Below are 16,807 nucleotides of genomic sequence, written 5' to 3'. Positions count from 1 at the left end.
GTTCATCCAGCTCTACACCTTGTTATCTCAGATTCTCCAGCATCTGCAGTTCCTACTATCTCTGAAACACTTAAGTAATCTGTCCAGTTTTGTTATTTTCTTTTATTTATCCCTTAGCTTTGTTGTCAATCTTTTATGTAAATGGGATTGGAAACAAAGGTTTTTGGGTTTATAGCATAGACCAATTAGATTACATTTTTAAAATTTTACTAATCTGAAGTTACTATATTATTAATAAATTGCTATTTGTTGCAATTGCTAATAGTTTAATATACAAACAGTGTCTGGTTAAGAACTAATTGAGTCAATTTTGAGCATCTTTGAAGGTTTTAATTTTACTGTGTTGCAAATACAGTTGCAAACCAGAAGGACTGGTTTAGTTCACCTGTCTGTCTCCGTGTCATAACAGTAATGATGTTCATTTGAAGACATGATGGGCTGAATGGTCTCCTTTTGCACCGTAACTATTCTGTAATTCTGTGTATGATTCACCACCTGACTCACCTGAGCTCATCCATTGTCTACGAGGCACAAGTCAAAATTGTGATGGAATGCTTTCCACTTGCTTGGTTGGAAAAAGGATTCTGGGTAACCCAAGATGGAAAATGGGAGAAAATTGTGACTGTAAGAACTGCTCCTTTTTTTTGAGGGTTTTTTCAATGTTGGAGCTGATTCGCTTGATTTCTTGGAGCTGTAAGTACTGTTTTATAAGCTGTTGTATTGTTTTGGAACTGAAAAAAAATCAAAACAATGGTACATTAAAACAAAGGAGGGAGCAGAGACCATGTGGGAAGTGAAAAAAAAGCAGTGAACCCACACAGCTGACTTTCAGTACACAGCCTGTTAGTTTCAGGTATCTCTGGACATTGGAGTTCGCCTAAGGAAAAAAACAAACAGTGAAATTCATAGCCAGTCTTGGAGAAACTCAGTATCAGGAGCTCCTCACAGACAGGAACAGCTAAGTGTTTTTTTTTTCTTTAGCTCTGACCATACTATTCTTTTTGTAAATCCATAATTCTGAGTAGGGTCAATTTTTTATTATGGTTTATTAAGGTCCACTTCTAGATTAAACTTTCTTTCTAACTATGAAACAGTTATCAAGTTACCCTAGAGCAGTGTTTTTAGAGCAGTAAGACTGTGCTATTTTCTAGGTCTGTAGATTGTTCAGGTGCGAAGATGGCTTTTAGTAGAATGATGTATTCTTCCTGTTGGATGTGGGAGATTAGGGTGAATTTCGGTGTTACTGATGATTCTGTCTGCAGAAAGTGTGTTTGGTTGTGAATCCTATCGGATCGCATGGATAGGTTGGAGTGGCAGTTACAGGCAATGAGGAATTTACAGGAGCTAGGAAGTGTGATGAATGGCAGTTTCAGGAAAGTAGAAAAACCACAGATACAGTCGAGTAGAGGAAAGATAGGACGGGTAAGCAGGGATGATGGACTCTCAGGGGAAGGTAGCACTGACAGCCAAGTTTCTGGTACCAAAACTGGTTCTACTGTAATGAGGGGAATGCCAGTTTCCAAGCAATCGATTGTGATCGGGGACTGTCTAATCAGAGGCAGAGACAGATGTTCCTGTGGCCGGCAATGAGATAACAAAATGGTGTGTTGCCTCCTGGGTTCCAGGGTCAAGGGTGTCTCGGAGAGGGTGCAGAATATTCTCAAAGGGGAGAGAGACCAGCAGGAAGTTATTGTACACATTGGAACCAATGACATAGGAAGGAAAAAGGATGAAGTTCAGAAGAGAGAATATAGGAAATTAGACAGAAGGTTAAAAAATAGGTCCTTGAGGGTAATAATGTCTCGATTACTCCCAATGCCACGTGCTAGTGAGAGTAGGAATAGGAGGATAGAGGAGATGAGTGCGTGGCTGAGGAGCTGGTGCAGTGGAGAAGAATACACAATTTTGGATCATTGGAATCTCTTCTCGGGCAGCAGTGACCTGTATAAGAAGGATGGGTTGCACCTGAATTGGAAGGCGACTAATATACTGGTGGGGAGATTTGCTAGTGTCATCCAGGAGGATTTAAACTAGTAAAGGGTGGGACCCAGAGAGATAGAGAGCAAGGGGATCAGTCTGAGGCTGATGTAGTTGGGAAAAGGAGTAAGTCAAATAGTCAAGGCAAGCAGGAACATGGCAGAGAACGAGGTAGGACTGATAAATTAAACTGCATTTATTTTGATGCAAGAAGCCTGACAAGTAAGACATATGAACACTGGGTATGGTTGGGAACATGGAACTGGGATATCATAGCTATTACAGATGGATGGACAGGACTGATAGCTTAATGTTCCGGGGTATAGACGCAATAGGAAGGGGGGCGTGGGCAAGAGAGGAGGGGGAGAGACATTTTTACGGCTATACTTAGGGAGGACATTGCAGGGAGTATGTTCAGTGAAGTTGTTTGGGTAGAACTGAGAAATAAGAAAGGGATGATCACCTTATTGGGATTGTACTATAGGTATCCCAATAGTCAGCAGGAAATTGAGAAGCAAATTTGTAAGAAGATCTCAGTTATCTATAAGAATAATAGGGTGGTAATGGTAGAGGAATTTAACTTTCCAAACATAGACTGGGACTGTCATTATGTTAAGGGATCAGATGGAGAGAAATTTGTTAAGTGTGTACAAGAAGAGTTTCTGATTCAGTATGTGGATGTACCTACTAAAGAAAGAGCAAAACTTGACACACTTTTGGGAAATAAGGCAGGGCAAGTGACTGAGGTGTCAGGTGGGGAACACTGTGGGGCAAGTGATCATAATTCTATTAGTTTCAAAATAGTGATGGAAAAGGATAAACCAGATCTAAAAGTTAAAGTTCTAAATTGGAGGACGGCCAATTTTGACAATATTAGGCAAGAACTTTGAAAAGTTGATTGGGAACAGATATTCGCAGGTAAAGGGATGGCTGGAAAATGGGAAGACTTCAAAAATGAGATAACAAGAGTCCAGGGACTGTATGTACCCGTTAAGGTGAAAGGCAAGGGTGGAAGATGTAGTGAATAATGGATGACAAGATAAATTGTGGTTCTGGTCAAGAAAAAGGAGGAAGCACATGTCACGTATAGGCAGCTGGGATCAAGTGAATCCTAAAGGAGTATAAGGGCAGTGGAAATATAGTTAAGAGGGAAATCATGAAGGCAGAAAGGAGACATGAGATAGCTTTGGCAAATAGTGTTAAGGAAAATCCAAAGGTTTTCTAAAAATACATTAAGGACAAAAAAGTAACTAGGAAGAGAATAGGGCCCCTTAAGGATCAGCAAGGCTGCTTAGGCCAGGAACTGCAGGAGATGGGTGAGATAGTAAATGAGTATTTTGCATCAGTGTTTGCTGTGGTCAAGGATATGGAAGCTAGAGAACTTGGGGGAATGCGATATCTTGAAAAATGTCCATATTACAGAGGAGGAGGTGCTTAAAACGCATAAATGTGGATAAATTCCCAGGACCAGATTGTTGTTGGAAGGGATTGTGAAGGACAGGATTTACATATATTTGGAAAGGCAAGGACTGATTAGGGATGGTAAACAGGAGAAATTGTGTCTCACTAAGTTGATTGAGTTTTTTGAAGAAGTGACGAAGAGGATCGATGAAGGCAGAGTGGCGGACATTGTCTATATAGACTTTGGTAAGGTGTTCAATAAGGTTCCGCATGGTAGGCTGGTTAACAAGTTTAGATCACATGGAATACAGGGAGAACTAGCCATTTGGATATAAAATTGGCTAGAAGGTAGGAGACAAAGGGTGGTGGTGGAAGGTTGGTTTTTGGACTGGAGGCCCGTGACCAGCAGTGTACCACAGGGATCGGTGCTGGATCCACTGCTTTTTGTCATATATAAATGATCTGGATGTGAATACAGAAGATATGGTTAGTAAATTTGCAAATGACACCAAAATTCCTGGTATAGTGGATAGCGAAGAAGGTTCCTTAGAGTACAATGGGACCTTGATCAGATGGGCCAATGGGCTGAGGAGTGGCAGATGGAGTTTAAGCTAGATAAATGTGAGGTGCTGCATTTTGGTAGGGCAAATCAGGGCAGGACTTATATAGTTAATGGTAAGGTCCTGGGGAGTGTTGCCGAATAGAGACCTCGGAGTGCAGGTTCATATTTCCTTGAAAGTAGAGTCGCAGGTAGACAGGATAATGAAGAAGGTGTTTGGTATGCTTGCCTTTATTCATCAGTGCATTGAGTATAGGAGTTGGGAAGTCATGTTGTGGCTGTGCAGGACATTGGTTAGGCCACTTTTGGAAAAACACGTTCAATTCTCATCTCCCTGCTATCAGAAAGATGTCATTAAACTTGAAAGGGTTACAAAGATGGTGCAAGGGTTGGAGGGTTTGAACTATTGGGAGATGCTGAATAGGCTGAAGCTACTTTCCCTGGAGTGTCGTAGGCTGAGGGGTGACCTTATATAGGTTTATAAAATCATGAGGGGCATGGATAAGGTGAATAGTCAAGGTCTTTTCACCAGGGTAGGGGAGTCCAAAACTAGAGGGCATAGGTTTAAGGTGAGAGGGGAAAGTTTAAAAGGTACTTCAGGGGCAACCTTTTCATACAGAAGGTGGTGCGTGTGTGGAGTAAACTGACAATGGAAGTGGTGGAGGCTGGTACAATGACAATATTTAAAAGGCACCTGGATGAGTATATGAATAAGAAGGATTTAGAGGGAAATGGACCAAATGCTGGCAAGTGAGACTACGTTAATTTAGGATATCTGGTCGGCATGGACAAGTTGGACCAAAGGGTCTGTTTCTGTGCTGTATGTCCCTATGACTCTCTGAATCTATGAGTGCAGCTGTAACAATATTCACGTAGCTTGACAACTTCCAGGACAAATATTCACTCTTTTCAGTACCATCGTATAGTAACAACAGTGTTCCATCCACATGATGTACTGCAGTAATTCACCAAGGCTCCTTAGACAGCACTTTCCAAACCCATGACCTCCACCATCTAGAAGGACAAGGGCAGCAGATGCATCACCACCTACAAGTTCCCCTCCAAGCCACTCACATCCTGACCTGAAAAATATATCACTGTTCCTTCTCTGGCAGTGAGTGCAAATCCTGGAATTCCCTCCCTAACAGCATTGTGGATGTGCCTGTACCAAATGGACTGCAAGGGTTCAGAGTAATGAGAGATGGGCAATATATGGTAGCCTAGCCAGTAGAACTACATCTGATGAATGAATAAAATAAGCAGTAGCCAGAACACTGAGGATAGATCTCCTGCTCTACTTCAGAGTTTTTTTATATCCACCCAGGCAGGAAGATAAGCTGTAGTTTCAGGTCAACTGAAAGATGACACCTTCAACAATGCAGTACTCCTTCAGTATTGCACTGAATTGTCAGGCTTGAGCTTTGTATTAGAGTGGGACTTGAACTTGGAACCTTGTGATTTAGAGGCACGCTTGCTACCAGCTGAACAACTCATGGAAAAAATGAGATAAATTAAATTTGCGTCCACTTTGATGATTGGTTGACAGGTTTGTAAACATTTTCCATGGGTGAGTTTCCAAAAGAGTAAAATTGAGCCACATGGTCTCTTATAGTTATCTTGTGATACTTTATCATCTTGAAACTTATAAATTAGAGATTTAGGCCTGGAGTAGACATGGCAGCCATGAAGGTATACAGATCAGTTAAGATCAGCATTGCTCTCAAGGCCACAGGAATTGGGGACTTTTGCATATATTTAAAAATCTTTAACTTTTGTGCCAACTCTGGAAATAGCAAGACTTGATTTCCAGCACACTGCCCAGTAAGGTGGACACATGGAGAAAACATCTACATAAATGTTCCTAATACAACTAAGTGAATGATTTTCACCCATGTCTGCACTTGATAACAGCAATTCAGGTATCACTTTATTTTATACAACCTTAGTGGTTGTACATCTTTGCTTCTGAGAATTATATTGATTCAACCTTAAACACTGTCCATTTAATTGTTCTTTCTAATCAGGACAGCCAAAGGACTGGTAGACATTAGGATGCTTTTGGAGTTTAACTGATTATTGCCCACTTCACTTGGGAAAGTAAATTTGAAGTAATAAGCAAACCAATGTTTCCTAGTCATGTGCCATGGTTTGATCTGATCAAAACATTTTTCTATGTGCCTATCACCCAGTATCTAATTGTTTTCAATGGCAGTCAAGTATTCTTGTAATGTGATTTGATAGGAAACTCACAACTGTGGCACTAATGATATCCCTGGATAATTGATTGTTACTTTTTAGATTCTCTCATAACACAATTTGTTTTGCCTGGACTACTTGGAAATTCTGTACAAATTCAATGTTGAGTTTAGCTCATCCCACATTTCATTAATTTGATTAGTTAATCAACTGATTAATTTCAGTTGTTCCCAATTAACTTCATCATGTTCCCATCAAACTTTCTTCCAGGCTAATGTACCTGTTGTAGCTTGTGTTCCTATCCATTGTCCCAAATTAAACGAAGAATGGTGTATGCTGGCTTTTTGAAACAAAAACAGAAATTGCTGGAGAAACTCAGCAGTTCTGGCAGCATGTGTGAAGAGAAAGCAGAGTTAATGTTTCAAGTCCAGTGACCCTTCTTCAGAACTGCTTTTCCAGCATCTCTTTCTAAGAAGTCCTTGTAATTTGTTGAAACATTTAACAGAATATCAGATAAGCTGTTGGTATTTAAATGGTTGACATTTTGAACATCAACAGGACAATTTTATTAATCTCACTATATCGATTCCAATGGTTACAGATTACAACTACCATAAACCATTCAAGATGTTTGGCTGCCTCAGCAAAAGACTTATTCTCTCAACCTCTCCTTTACTATTTTCGTTTGATTACTGTTTTTGTCATTATATTTTCCATAGAGGCACAGTTTCTGTGCTACATTTGTCATCCTCCTTCCATGAAGCCCCGACTCCAGACTCACCTTTGTGCCTTGATCAAAAGTGTCGCCAGTTCAGATCATATGTTTTAGTGTCGTACCAACTACTTCTTGTTTCATAGGATATGCCCATTATTCTGGTCTGGTCAGTGAAGTATTCCAGGATGAAACAGTACAGCTGCAAGATTCTAAGGACACAAATATTGTACCTTCTAATTGATTTGGGCATGCTCCATGAGTCTTTTTGGCGACTCTAATTGCAGAGTTCAAGAAAGTAGTTTTAAACCCTTCTAACTAGAAGATCCTTTTTTGTTGGATGTAAATCAATTGCACAATAGCTGAGTTACAGCCTTTTCTATTTATGAAGGTTGCAGGCTGGTCCCAAGAAGCTCTGATTGCTTCAAACATGCAGTCAAGCCTACACCTGTGGGAAACGTGCAATGGCACCGAAGCCTATACTAATCTGGCGGCCTGGCTTTCTGGTTATATTCTGAAGTTCATGAAGGCTGTGGCTATTTTAAATAACACATTGATGATCCCTCTGATGTGTCACTGTCTTTGAGATGTCACACCTGTTCCCTGTGGATCCTTGAATGCAGTACTTGTGAAGAAGCTGCACACCACCCTGGAGGAGAGCACACAGTTCACTAACTGTCTCTTTAGATGTATTGAACTGTCTTTGACATTGTCTTTTTGTCATCTGCAGATAGTGTAAGATTGCATGGCATTTTTCAGTGCTGCACTGATTTCTGGTTGCCTTCATTTTGACTAGCCTCAACATTTGTTGTTACCACTGCTCTTTGGATCTCTGGAAGCTGTTCTATCTGACGCAGTGTTATCCTTCCTCTGTGAGGCTCCACTATAGACAAGACCTAATTCAGTGGCAGAAAATGAATAGAGGACTGAAATCTAAGGATGAAGATGAGGATGAGGATAGGTTGACTAGAAGGGACATTCGAGAAAGCATGATACAGCAATGCACCGTCGAGCACGAGAAGCTAAGGAGAACTTAATTGAAACCCACATCCTGAATGAGCTGGATTTGAGCATTAAAAAATTCTGTAACATTCTGTTAGTTACATGGCAAGCGTCCCTACTTAGTATAAAGGACATGTGGATTTTGTTAGTTTTGCAGTTTCTCTGCAAGAGATCTTCTCTGTTACTAAATGGATGTTTTGTTATCCATCTGATTGTATGCTTCAGGCAATCCTACTCTCAAGTATCTACATATTACTGATCTGAGTAACCATTAGAGAAAAAACAGTAGTCAGTAAGACAGTGCAATTAACATCACTTGGTGCTAAGGTTAGGTAGCACTTAAGGCTTTAGCATATGATTTCTGAGAATTATGCAGTGAAGTCTGTCATAATATGCAGCAGGTTGAGAGGATCCTGAGACATCTCCTTTTGACTTTTCCCTCTCACAACAAGAGGGGTCACGCTGTACTGCAGCCAACTCAAGACTTTTCTTCTCATATATCATGAGGAATTTTATGTCCATTACTTCCCTACTGGTCTTGGCCCACTTGGCCAGGTGTTGGGACATTCTTTTCTGTAATGAGTTTAACGGGGAGGGATTGAGTATGATGTGTGTCGATGAAAGAGCTGACATAAGCAGGAGAGTTGGCGAGATATCCCCAGCGAGTGAATAGGAAGCACAGAGGAGTGGAAGGTTAATACTTTGGGAGGATGAAGTGGGTGAGTGCCAGTGAGTTGGCATAAAGCATGCAATAGTAATAGTTGTGGTCCATGAGCTTTGGAGAGAGCACGTGCAGTGGTAAAGTTAGGGTGACCGGTGCCACTGTAAGTGTGAGGTAGCGGGAAGAAGGTAATAGCAATCACCTTGTGGTGGACAGAAGATCATTCACTTCTTCTTGCAATGCTGTGCATTGTTTTACCTGGGACATAGCTTTGACCTGGTCTACCATTCCAGTCCAGGCTGACTTGGTGTAGTAGCATGGCTCATTTGGTGAGAAACAGCACTGTCCTCCTCTCCACCACCCTGTTCACCAGCACCTACAAGCTTCTGATGATGGAGTGGGGTGCCTGATTCCCTTTATATTTGTTCATGGGATGTAGGTGTTGCTGGTTAGGTCAGCATTTATTTCCAGTTCCTAATTGCCCTTGAAACTGTGGTGCTGAGCTGCTTTCTTGAACTGTTGCAGTCCTCGGGGTGTAGGGATGTTTTGGTAATGTCAGGAAGGGAGTTCCAGGATTTTGACCCATTAGCAGTGAAGGAATGGTGATACAGTTCCAAGTGAGGATTGTCTGTGACTTGGAGGGGATCTTCCTCATGATGATGTTCCCAATCATCTGTTGCCTTTGTTCTTCTAAACACAGAAACATAGAAAATAGGAACAGAATTAGGCCATTCAGTCCTTCAAGCATGCTCCACCAGTCAATATGATCATGGCTGATCATCCAATTCAGTAACCTGTTCTCACTTTTGCCCCATACCATTGCTCCCTTTAGCCCTTAGAACTATATCTATCCCCTTCTTAGATCATAGATCATAGAATCCCTACAGTGTGGAAACAGGCCCTTCGGCCCAACCAGTCCACACCGAATCTCAAAGCATCCCGCTATAACCCACCTAATCTACACATGTGCCTCAACTGCATTCAATGGCAGAGGATTCTGCAGGCTCAGCAGTCTCTGGGGGAAGAATTTTTCCTCCTCTCCGTCCTAAATGGTCTGCCCATATCTTGAAATGGAGGCCACTTGTTTGGAAATTGGAGCTTTCAGACATACCTTGGTAAGTTACTGCAGTGCACTTCTTAAGATTGTACACAATGCTGCTACTGTGCAACAGTGGTGAAGAGAATGAATGTTGAATATGGTGTATGGAGCGCCAGTCAAGCCAACTGCTTTGTCCTAGATGGTGTCAAGCTTGGTGAGTGCTGTGGCTGCACTTATCTAAGCAAGTCAGGAGTATTCTATCAAAGTCCTGATTTGTGCCTCATAAATAATGAACCGGCATTGAGGAGGCAGGAGATAAGTTACTTGCCACAGAATTCCGAGCCACTGACCTGCTTGTGTAGCCATGGTATTTACATAGCTGATCAAGTTCAGTTTCCTGTCAATGGTAACCCCTCCCTCCACCCCACCCCCACCACCACCACCACCGAATGTTGATAGTGGAAGATTTGTGATGGTAAAGTTATTATATGTCAAAGAACCATGGTTAGATTTTCTCTTGTTGAAGTTTGACATCTGTGATGCTGGGAACGTCAGGAGGAGGCCAAGATGGAGCATCCACTCAAAACTTCTGGCTAAAATTGGATGCAAATACTTACAGTCTTGTCTTGTGCACTGATGCGCTGAAGTCCCCCATTGATGAGGATGAAGATATTTATGGAGCCTTCACGTCTTGTTAGTTGTTTAATTGTCCACCATCATTCACAACTGGATGAATAATTCAATGGCAAAGCTAGCCCAAAAAGCTGAATATGTATTTGCTCTAATTTGTATTTTTATGTGGGTCTGATCCTGTGTCATGGACACCCACAGTGCTCCCTTCAAGCATTGTTCAAATGGAGTAGTATTTCATCATCAGATTGGGGGTGTGTTGTAAATGGTAATTACATGGGGTCAGAAGTCCATGTTAAGGACTATCAAGGTGACCCCCTTCCCAATTGCATTCCAATATTCTGCTACCTCTGATGGGAGGACTTCAATAGGATGATGACTAGTGGTGTCTGCAACTTGGTTGTGAGATCACATAGCCCTGTCTACTGCATGCTGTTTCTGCTGTTTGCATATGAGTTGTCTATTGCTATAGCTTCACCACAACAAAATAAAGAACAGTAGAGATTGACACCTCATTTTTTTTTTAGGTACACTCGGTGCTGTTCCTGGTGTGTCCTCCATACTCTTCATTGAATGGGTTGGTGCCCTAGCTTGATGGTGATGGTAGGGTGGGGGATATGCCAGGCGATAAGATTACAGATTGTGGTTTAAATACAATTCTACTGTTAGTGATTATCCACATCATCTCATAGATGCCTAGTTTTGAATTGCTAGATCTGTTTTAAGTTTGTACTATTTAGAACGGTGGTAGTGCCACATAATACCATGAAAGGGATCCTCAATGTGAAGCCGGCACTTTTTCTCAAAAAGGACTTTACAATGGTCACTCCTACTATACTGTCATAGACTAACATGTCTGCAACAGGTCAATTTGTCTCAAGTAAGTTTTTCTTACTTGTTGGTTCCCTCAATGCCTGCTACAGACTGTGTAGCAGCCATGTCCTTGAGGACTTGGCTTGTTCAGTTAGTAGTAGTACCACCAAGCCACTGTTGGTAAGGGACATTGAAGTCCTCCTACCCAGAGTAGATTCTGTGCTACGGCCACCCACCATGCTCCCTCCAAGCATTGTTCAATACGGAGTCGTATTTCATCATCAGCTTGGGGGGAGGTGCAGTAAGTGGTAATCCGCAAGAGGTTACCTTGCCTATGTTTGTCCTAATTACATGGAACCTGAAGTCAATGTTAAAGACTCCCAGAGTGAACCCTTCCAAATTGCATTCCAATGTTCTGCTACCTCTGGTGGGAGGACTTCAGTGGGATGGTGACTAGTGGTGTCTGCAACATTGTCTGTAAGGTATTATTCTATCAGTATGTCTATGTCAGCTATTGCTCTGAAACAGCTCTTCCAAGTTTGCCACATGCCCTCAAATGTTCATTAGGAAGACTTTGCAGGCAACAGGGCTGAGTTTGCCATTGTTGCTTCTGATGTCTAAGTTGATCCAGATGGTCTATTTGGTTTAATTCCTTTTACTTGGGCTTTGTTGCAGTTTGATATAACTGAATGACTTGCTAGGACATTATAACAGGCAGTCAAGAGGCAACCATATTGCTCTGGATCTGGCTTCACATTAGGTGCTATGGCCACTGTGGGAGCGAGATCCCTCAAGCTGAACAAAGACTCAGGAGGCAGACAGGAACCAGGCACATAGCGGACTTTTATTCAAACAAAATCTGGTTAATGCAGGGAGAGGGCCAAAGGATCTGCCCTGAATCTGGCATCAACATGAGAACACAATTGTTCTCTTAAACCGCAACTCAGATCAGAAGAGTGATCAATGTCACACTAATTTTTATAGGAAGAAACAATATTTTCATACATTTTGTGTTGCAGATGATCACACACAGCGTGGTTACTGTGCCCTCACCTTCCATACTTTGGGACCAGTCCTTAAAACTCCTGATCAATGATGGGCACTCCTATAAACAACCCTAGGTTCCTTCAGTTTTTCATGATATTTAACAATCATTGTAATCTCTAGGTCTAGGGATCTTTCAATGTTGCATTCCAAAGTTACTGGCTGTCCTCCTATGGTCATATCTCTGATTTGCTTATCTCTAAGCACTGCTTGAATTCTATTGTTCATTGTACTTGCTATCTTTATCAAATTCCATTACCGTCTTTTATATTATAAAAAATTGATTGTTATAAAATTTGCAGACATCTCTAATGTTTTCCCTGAGTGCTTTCATTATAAAGTTTCATAATTACGTTGAAATCTATCTGTGATTATTTTTAAAAAAACTTTAACTAGAACCTGTTATTATTGTAAATAATTTCAAAGAAGCAGCTAATTTCTGCAAGATAACTTTAGCTGCTGCTTTTTTAGCTGTCAACATCCTTCCCTTAATGAGGCTGGAATTAATTACTTGTAATTTAATGATCCTTCAAAGTTTCTTTTTACGCATGTGTTTGTTACAAATCTATGAACTGTTCATCCTTGAATATCTCTTGTAACTTGTTGTTTAGATAAGGCTCCCTTTTGCCTCAGAATAACCCCATCTCAAAGGCACTGTTGTTTTGCCAAAATGCTGAAGCAGGCTTTTAAATTCTGGCCATTTTGTGTCTCTTAAAAGCAGGCAGCTCCAAAGTTTTATTCAATCTGTAACATCATGGCTACCTCAGGTAATAATGGCAGATTTCCTTCCCTAAAAGGGTTTAGTGAATTAGATGGATTTTTAAGATAATTGACATTGGTTACATTGAAGCCATTAGGCTAGTTTAGTTTCAAATTCCAGATTTTATTGAATTCAAATTTCATGACTCAAACCCACATCCTGAGAATATTAGCCAGGAGTTCTGGGTAACTAGTCTTGTGACATTAGCACAATGCCCGTGCCAGATCATTTATGATGGTTGAGCACCACACTATGGAGGGTAATTCCTGGGTTACATCTTCTGAAGTGATGTGTAACTAAGCTTCAAATATGGTGCCAGCAGCATAAATGCCAGAAGGTACTGAATCCCTGAGAAGGCAGTTACATGATAAGGTGAAGAAAGGAAGATGATTCCTGTGGTTGGGGAGCCTTCAACCAGAGGGCACTATTTAAAATTAATGGCAACTTAATTTGAAGACAATTTTTTTTTATGCAGAGGCATGTGATCATTTGGAATTCTCTATCACAGAGGGCTGTGGAAGCTTGGTCTTTGAGTATGTGCAAGGGAGAGATTGATAGATTCTTTGATTACTAGTGGAATACAGGGTTATTGGAATTGAGTTTGTAAAAGCATCAGTTATGGTAGTATTGAATGGCAGGATATGCTTGATGGGCTGAATGGCCTACACCTGTTCCTGTTGTGTGAGCCATGGTGGACTAGGCACTATGTATCTTACTCATGAAGCACTTTAGTTAAAAATGAGAAAATTCAGCCCCATGTACTTGTCCAATAGCAAACCTATCATAAACATCAGTATTTTTAAATATAAACAATTTTATAAGAACGGCAAAAGTTTATTTAATTTACTTTAAAATGTCAGAAACACATACGTATTTGATTAAGTTGAAGCAAAACCTGAAATAAAGAAGGATTTGGATAAGTACAGCTCTTTTCACAACCATAGGGCATCCCAAAATACAGTCAATGAAGTACTATTTTGAAGTGTAACCATCATTGTATAAGAGCAACCAATTTATGCACTGCTGCAAAGTAATAATGACCAGATAATATTTTGGTGATGTTGTTGAGAGATAAATATAGGCCAGAACTTCAAGGATAGTTGCTCTGCCCTTTGAAATAATGCAATGTGAGGGTAGTATCACCTGAGAAGTCAAACAGGGTCTATGGTTTAACATCTCATCTGAAAGCTTCCCACAGTCAGAATGGATTTATGCTGAAGTCTCTGACATGGAGCTAGAACATATAAGCTTCTTACTCCAAGGCTAGCATGCAATGAACTGTGCCACAAATACAATAGTGTAATGCCCTTGGGTTTAGAGCTTTTGGTCCCTGTATATTAACTGATCCAACATGAACCACGTTGGCGCTAGAGTATTTGGAATTATCAAACTTCACCAAATATAAAAAATTTCTTCATTAGGCTCATCAACATCAATTTGTAACTCATTACTGCAATTAGGAGTAACAAATGCTCACTTACCATGATATATAGTTATAAACAGCAAGTTATTCCCCCAACCCCTCACCACCTCTCTCCCTACCTCTCCCTCACCTTTGGTGTTACTGTATCACCTTTAACAGGCTTTGCAGGTAAATTAATCAATTAGAACATTGGTGATTTGCTGGTGGTAGTTAATGGATGAAAAATGGGTGATTAGGTAGTGGGGAAAAAAGAAGTTCAGTTGTATGTGATAGTACTTCCAGATAGAAAAGAAATAGATAGAAAGCTTCTCTTTATCTTTCCCAAATATATCCACTGCAGCTCGGGTTATGGAGCAGTTAAAAAGTTGAAAATAACATCTTTTTGGCATTTTCACTTTTTATTTTACCTTTCTATGTTTTAGCAACAGAACTCCTCTGTGTCATGTAATCATCTAAATGGCACTGATAATGGACACAAAATGTGTAACTGATTAAAGTATCACAGCATAATTTATTAAATTTGACAAACTTCATACAGTAAAATTTATTCAACTAAGTGCACAGTACATGTTTTAGAATATTTCATCTATTGTTAAGAACACTGCTGCCTGTGATAGTTGGTTATGTCCTTGTCGGTGTAAACTTCTTAAATAATGATAAAACACCAGAATTCAACAATAGAAACATTCCTCTTTTAGCTCTGAAATTGATCCATACCTGTTATTTCCACAAACCTCTGCACCTGCTATTTAAGCAAGGGTTTTTTACATAAATTTCAATCTAGCTAGAACCTGCAACTCACAGTGTACTTACTTACCCAAATACTTAATGAACTCTGTCTTGAGTTTAAAATACACATCCTGATTTTCAAATCTGTACTTGGAATTGCTTTTTCCTAGCTATGCATCCTTCTTCAAACCCATGTGCTGTGTGCACTCCATTCTGCGATCCATGGTAGAAATTTCAGCCATTTTGCAATCACGTGTAGAATTTACATCTAGTTTTGCTATCATTTTTCCAACCTCAAAGCATTCTGTCAAAACTACCCTTTCAGTTTTGGTTTTTAGTAATCTTGTCCCTTCTCCAGGTATTAAACAGTGCACAAATTAACACGTGTGCCTTTAATCAAATATACCAGTAAATTTACTCTCACCCTTAGGACAAATTTTTGTTTAGGGTTTAGCATAAGAGCTTGTTTTTGATACAGAAGAAAATAGTATTACCATTTAAACAAGAATTGGAGAAATTTATTTCAGGTTACAAGCACTGCCATCGCCATGAGCATGATAATAGGAATTTGTAGACTAACCTCCAAGGTAAAAGTACTAACAGGATATTCAACAAGCTGTGTTTATGCGTCAAAAGTGATAGTTATTTAAAGATCCTGAATGGGTTGTTGCAGTACAAGTTGCTGCAAATGTTTTTGTGACTTAGGGATTTGACATTTTCCTCAACGCATTTACTTACATTACTGAACTAGATAAGAGTTTCAAAAAACAGCTTAAATATCCTATGAACTAACGTCTATATTTTATGCCAATTCAGGGATCTACTAATGTTACAGATCAGATGTTACTAATGTTACAGTAATTCTGTTAAATATATAATATTATAGAATACAATCTTGGTCATTATAAATTTAATACAATGTTTAGAAAATTATGTTGAAGTGAATTATAAAATAGCAATATTTTAAAGTGTGCAGTTGATTTTAGAAGAATGTAGATGCTGAAGCACCAAACAGAATGCTGCTCATATAACTGCCTCAAAAGTTTTGTTTTAGGTTTCAGCATCATTTTCATCAACAGATTTTACATCAGTGGTTTCTGTTTCTTCTTTCCCTTCCTCTTCCAGTTCATCTGGCTTCTCTTTTTTTGTTTTTAGATGCTCGCCACGTAAAATTTGTGAAATTGTGTGAGGATTTTCACTGCCATGCTGAACATATTCAATATATTCTACAATTCCATACATTATCATGCCTAATAACAGGACTACCACCAAGATAATGAGTTTGACTTTTATACACAAGAAGTTTGCATAAGCAAATGCTGTAACAAATCCCACAGATTCCCACAGTCGGTAGTTAGCAAATGCTGCTTCTTTGTTGTTCAGAAATAGAACTCCATAAAGAGCTTGAAGGAGAAAAAAACAATTATTAAGTCAAATATCTGTCTTCATCCTGTGAAATTATTTCAAACTCATCTTATTTTGAAATTCAAAAGCTGCAAGGGAAATGTCAAGGTTGTACATTTTGGGTGAAAATAAGCAATGGGCCGGGAAGAGAGAATTAAGAATAACAAATGTTATTGACCAGTTGGCATGAGGGAGTATGAGAAAATTTCAAAGCTAAAGACACTTTATCTAAATGCATGAGACATTTACAACATGTTACATGAATTAGCACCCTGAAGACGAAGGTGAACAGACAGTGGTCATTGTTGTGCATCCAACATTGGCAGAAAGAAAGATATAACCTTGCAGAGATAGTAGGAACTGCAGATGCTGGAGAATCCGAGACAACAAGGTGCAGGGCTGGATGAACACAGCAGGCCAAGCAGCATCATAGGAGCAGAGAGGCTGACGTTTCGGG

The 16,807-nt window shown here is 39.9% G+C and overlaps 1 protein-coding gene across 2 annotated transcripts in view; it reads right to left on the bottom strand.

Moving 5' to 3' along the window:
- Window positions 1-14,723: 14,723 nt before the first annotated feature.
- Window positions 14,724-16,807, bottom strand: part of unc93a (unc-93 homolog A) — a 136,395-nt gene continuing 134,311 nt past the window's right edge. For both annotated transcript variants that reach the window (XM_048601424.1, XM_048601425.1), the window contains exon 8: window positions 14,724-16,349. In XM_048601424.1, the coding sequence (XP_048457381.1) occupies window positions 15,997-16,349 (353 nt within the window). In that variant the 3' untranslated portion in view covers window positions 14,724-15,996. The remainder of the gene's footprint in view (window positions 16,350-16,807) is intronic.

The sequence above is a fragment of the Rhincodon typus genome, chromosome 9 (genome assembly GCF_021869965.1).
Source record: "Rhincodon typus isolate 14 chromosome 9, sRhiTyp1.1, whole genome shotgun sequence".
NCBI classification, from domain to species: Eukaryota; Metazoa; Chordata; class Chondrichthyes; order Orectolobiformes; family Rhincodontidae; genus Rhincodon; species Rhincodon typus.
This window is presented reverse-complemented; position numbering and strand designations above follow the sequence as displayed.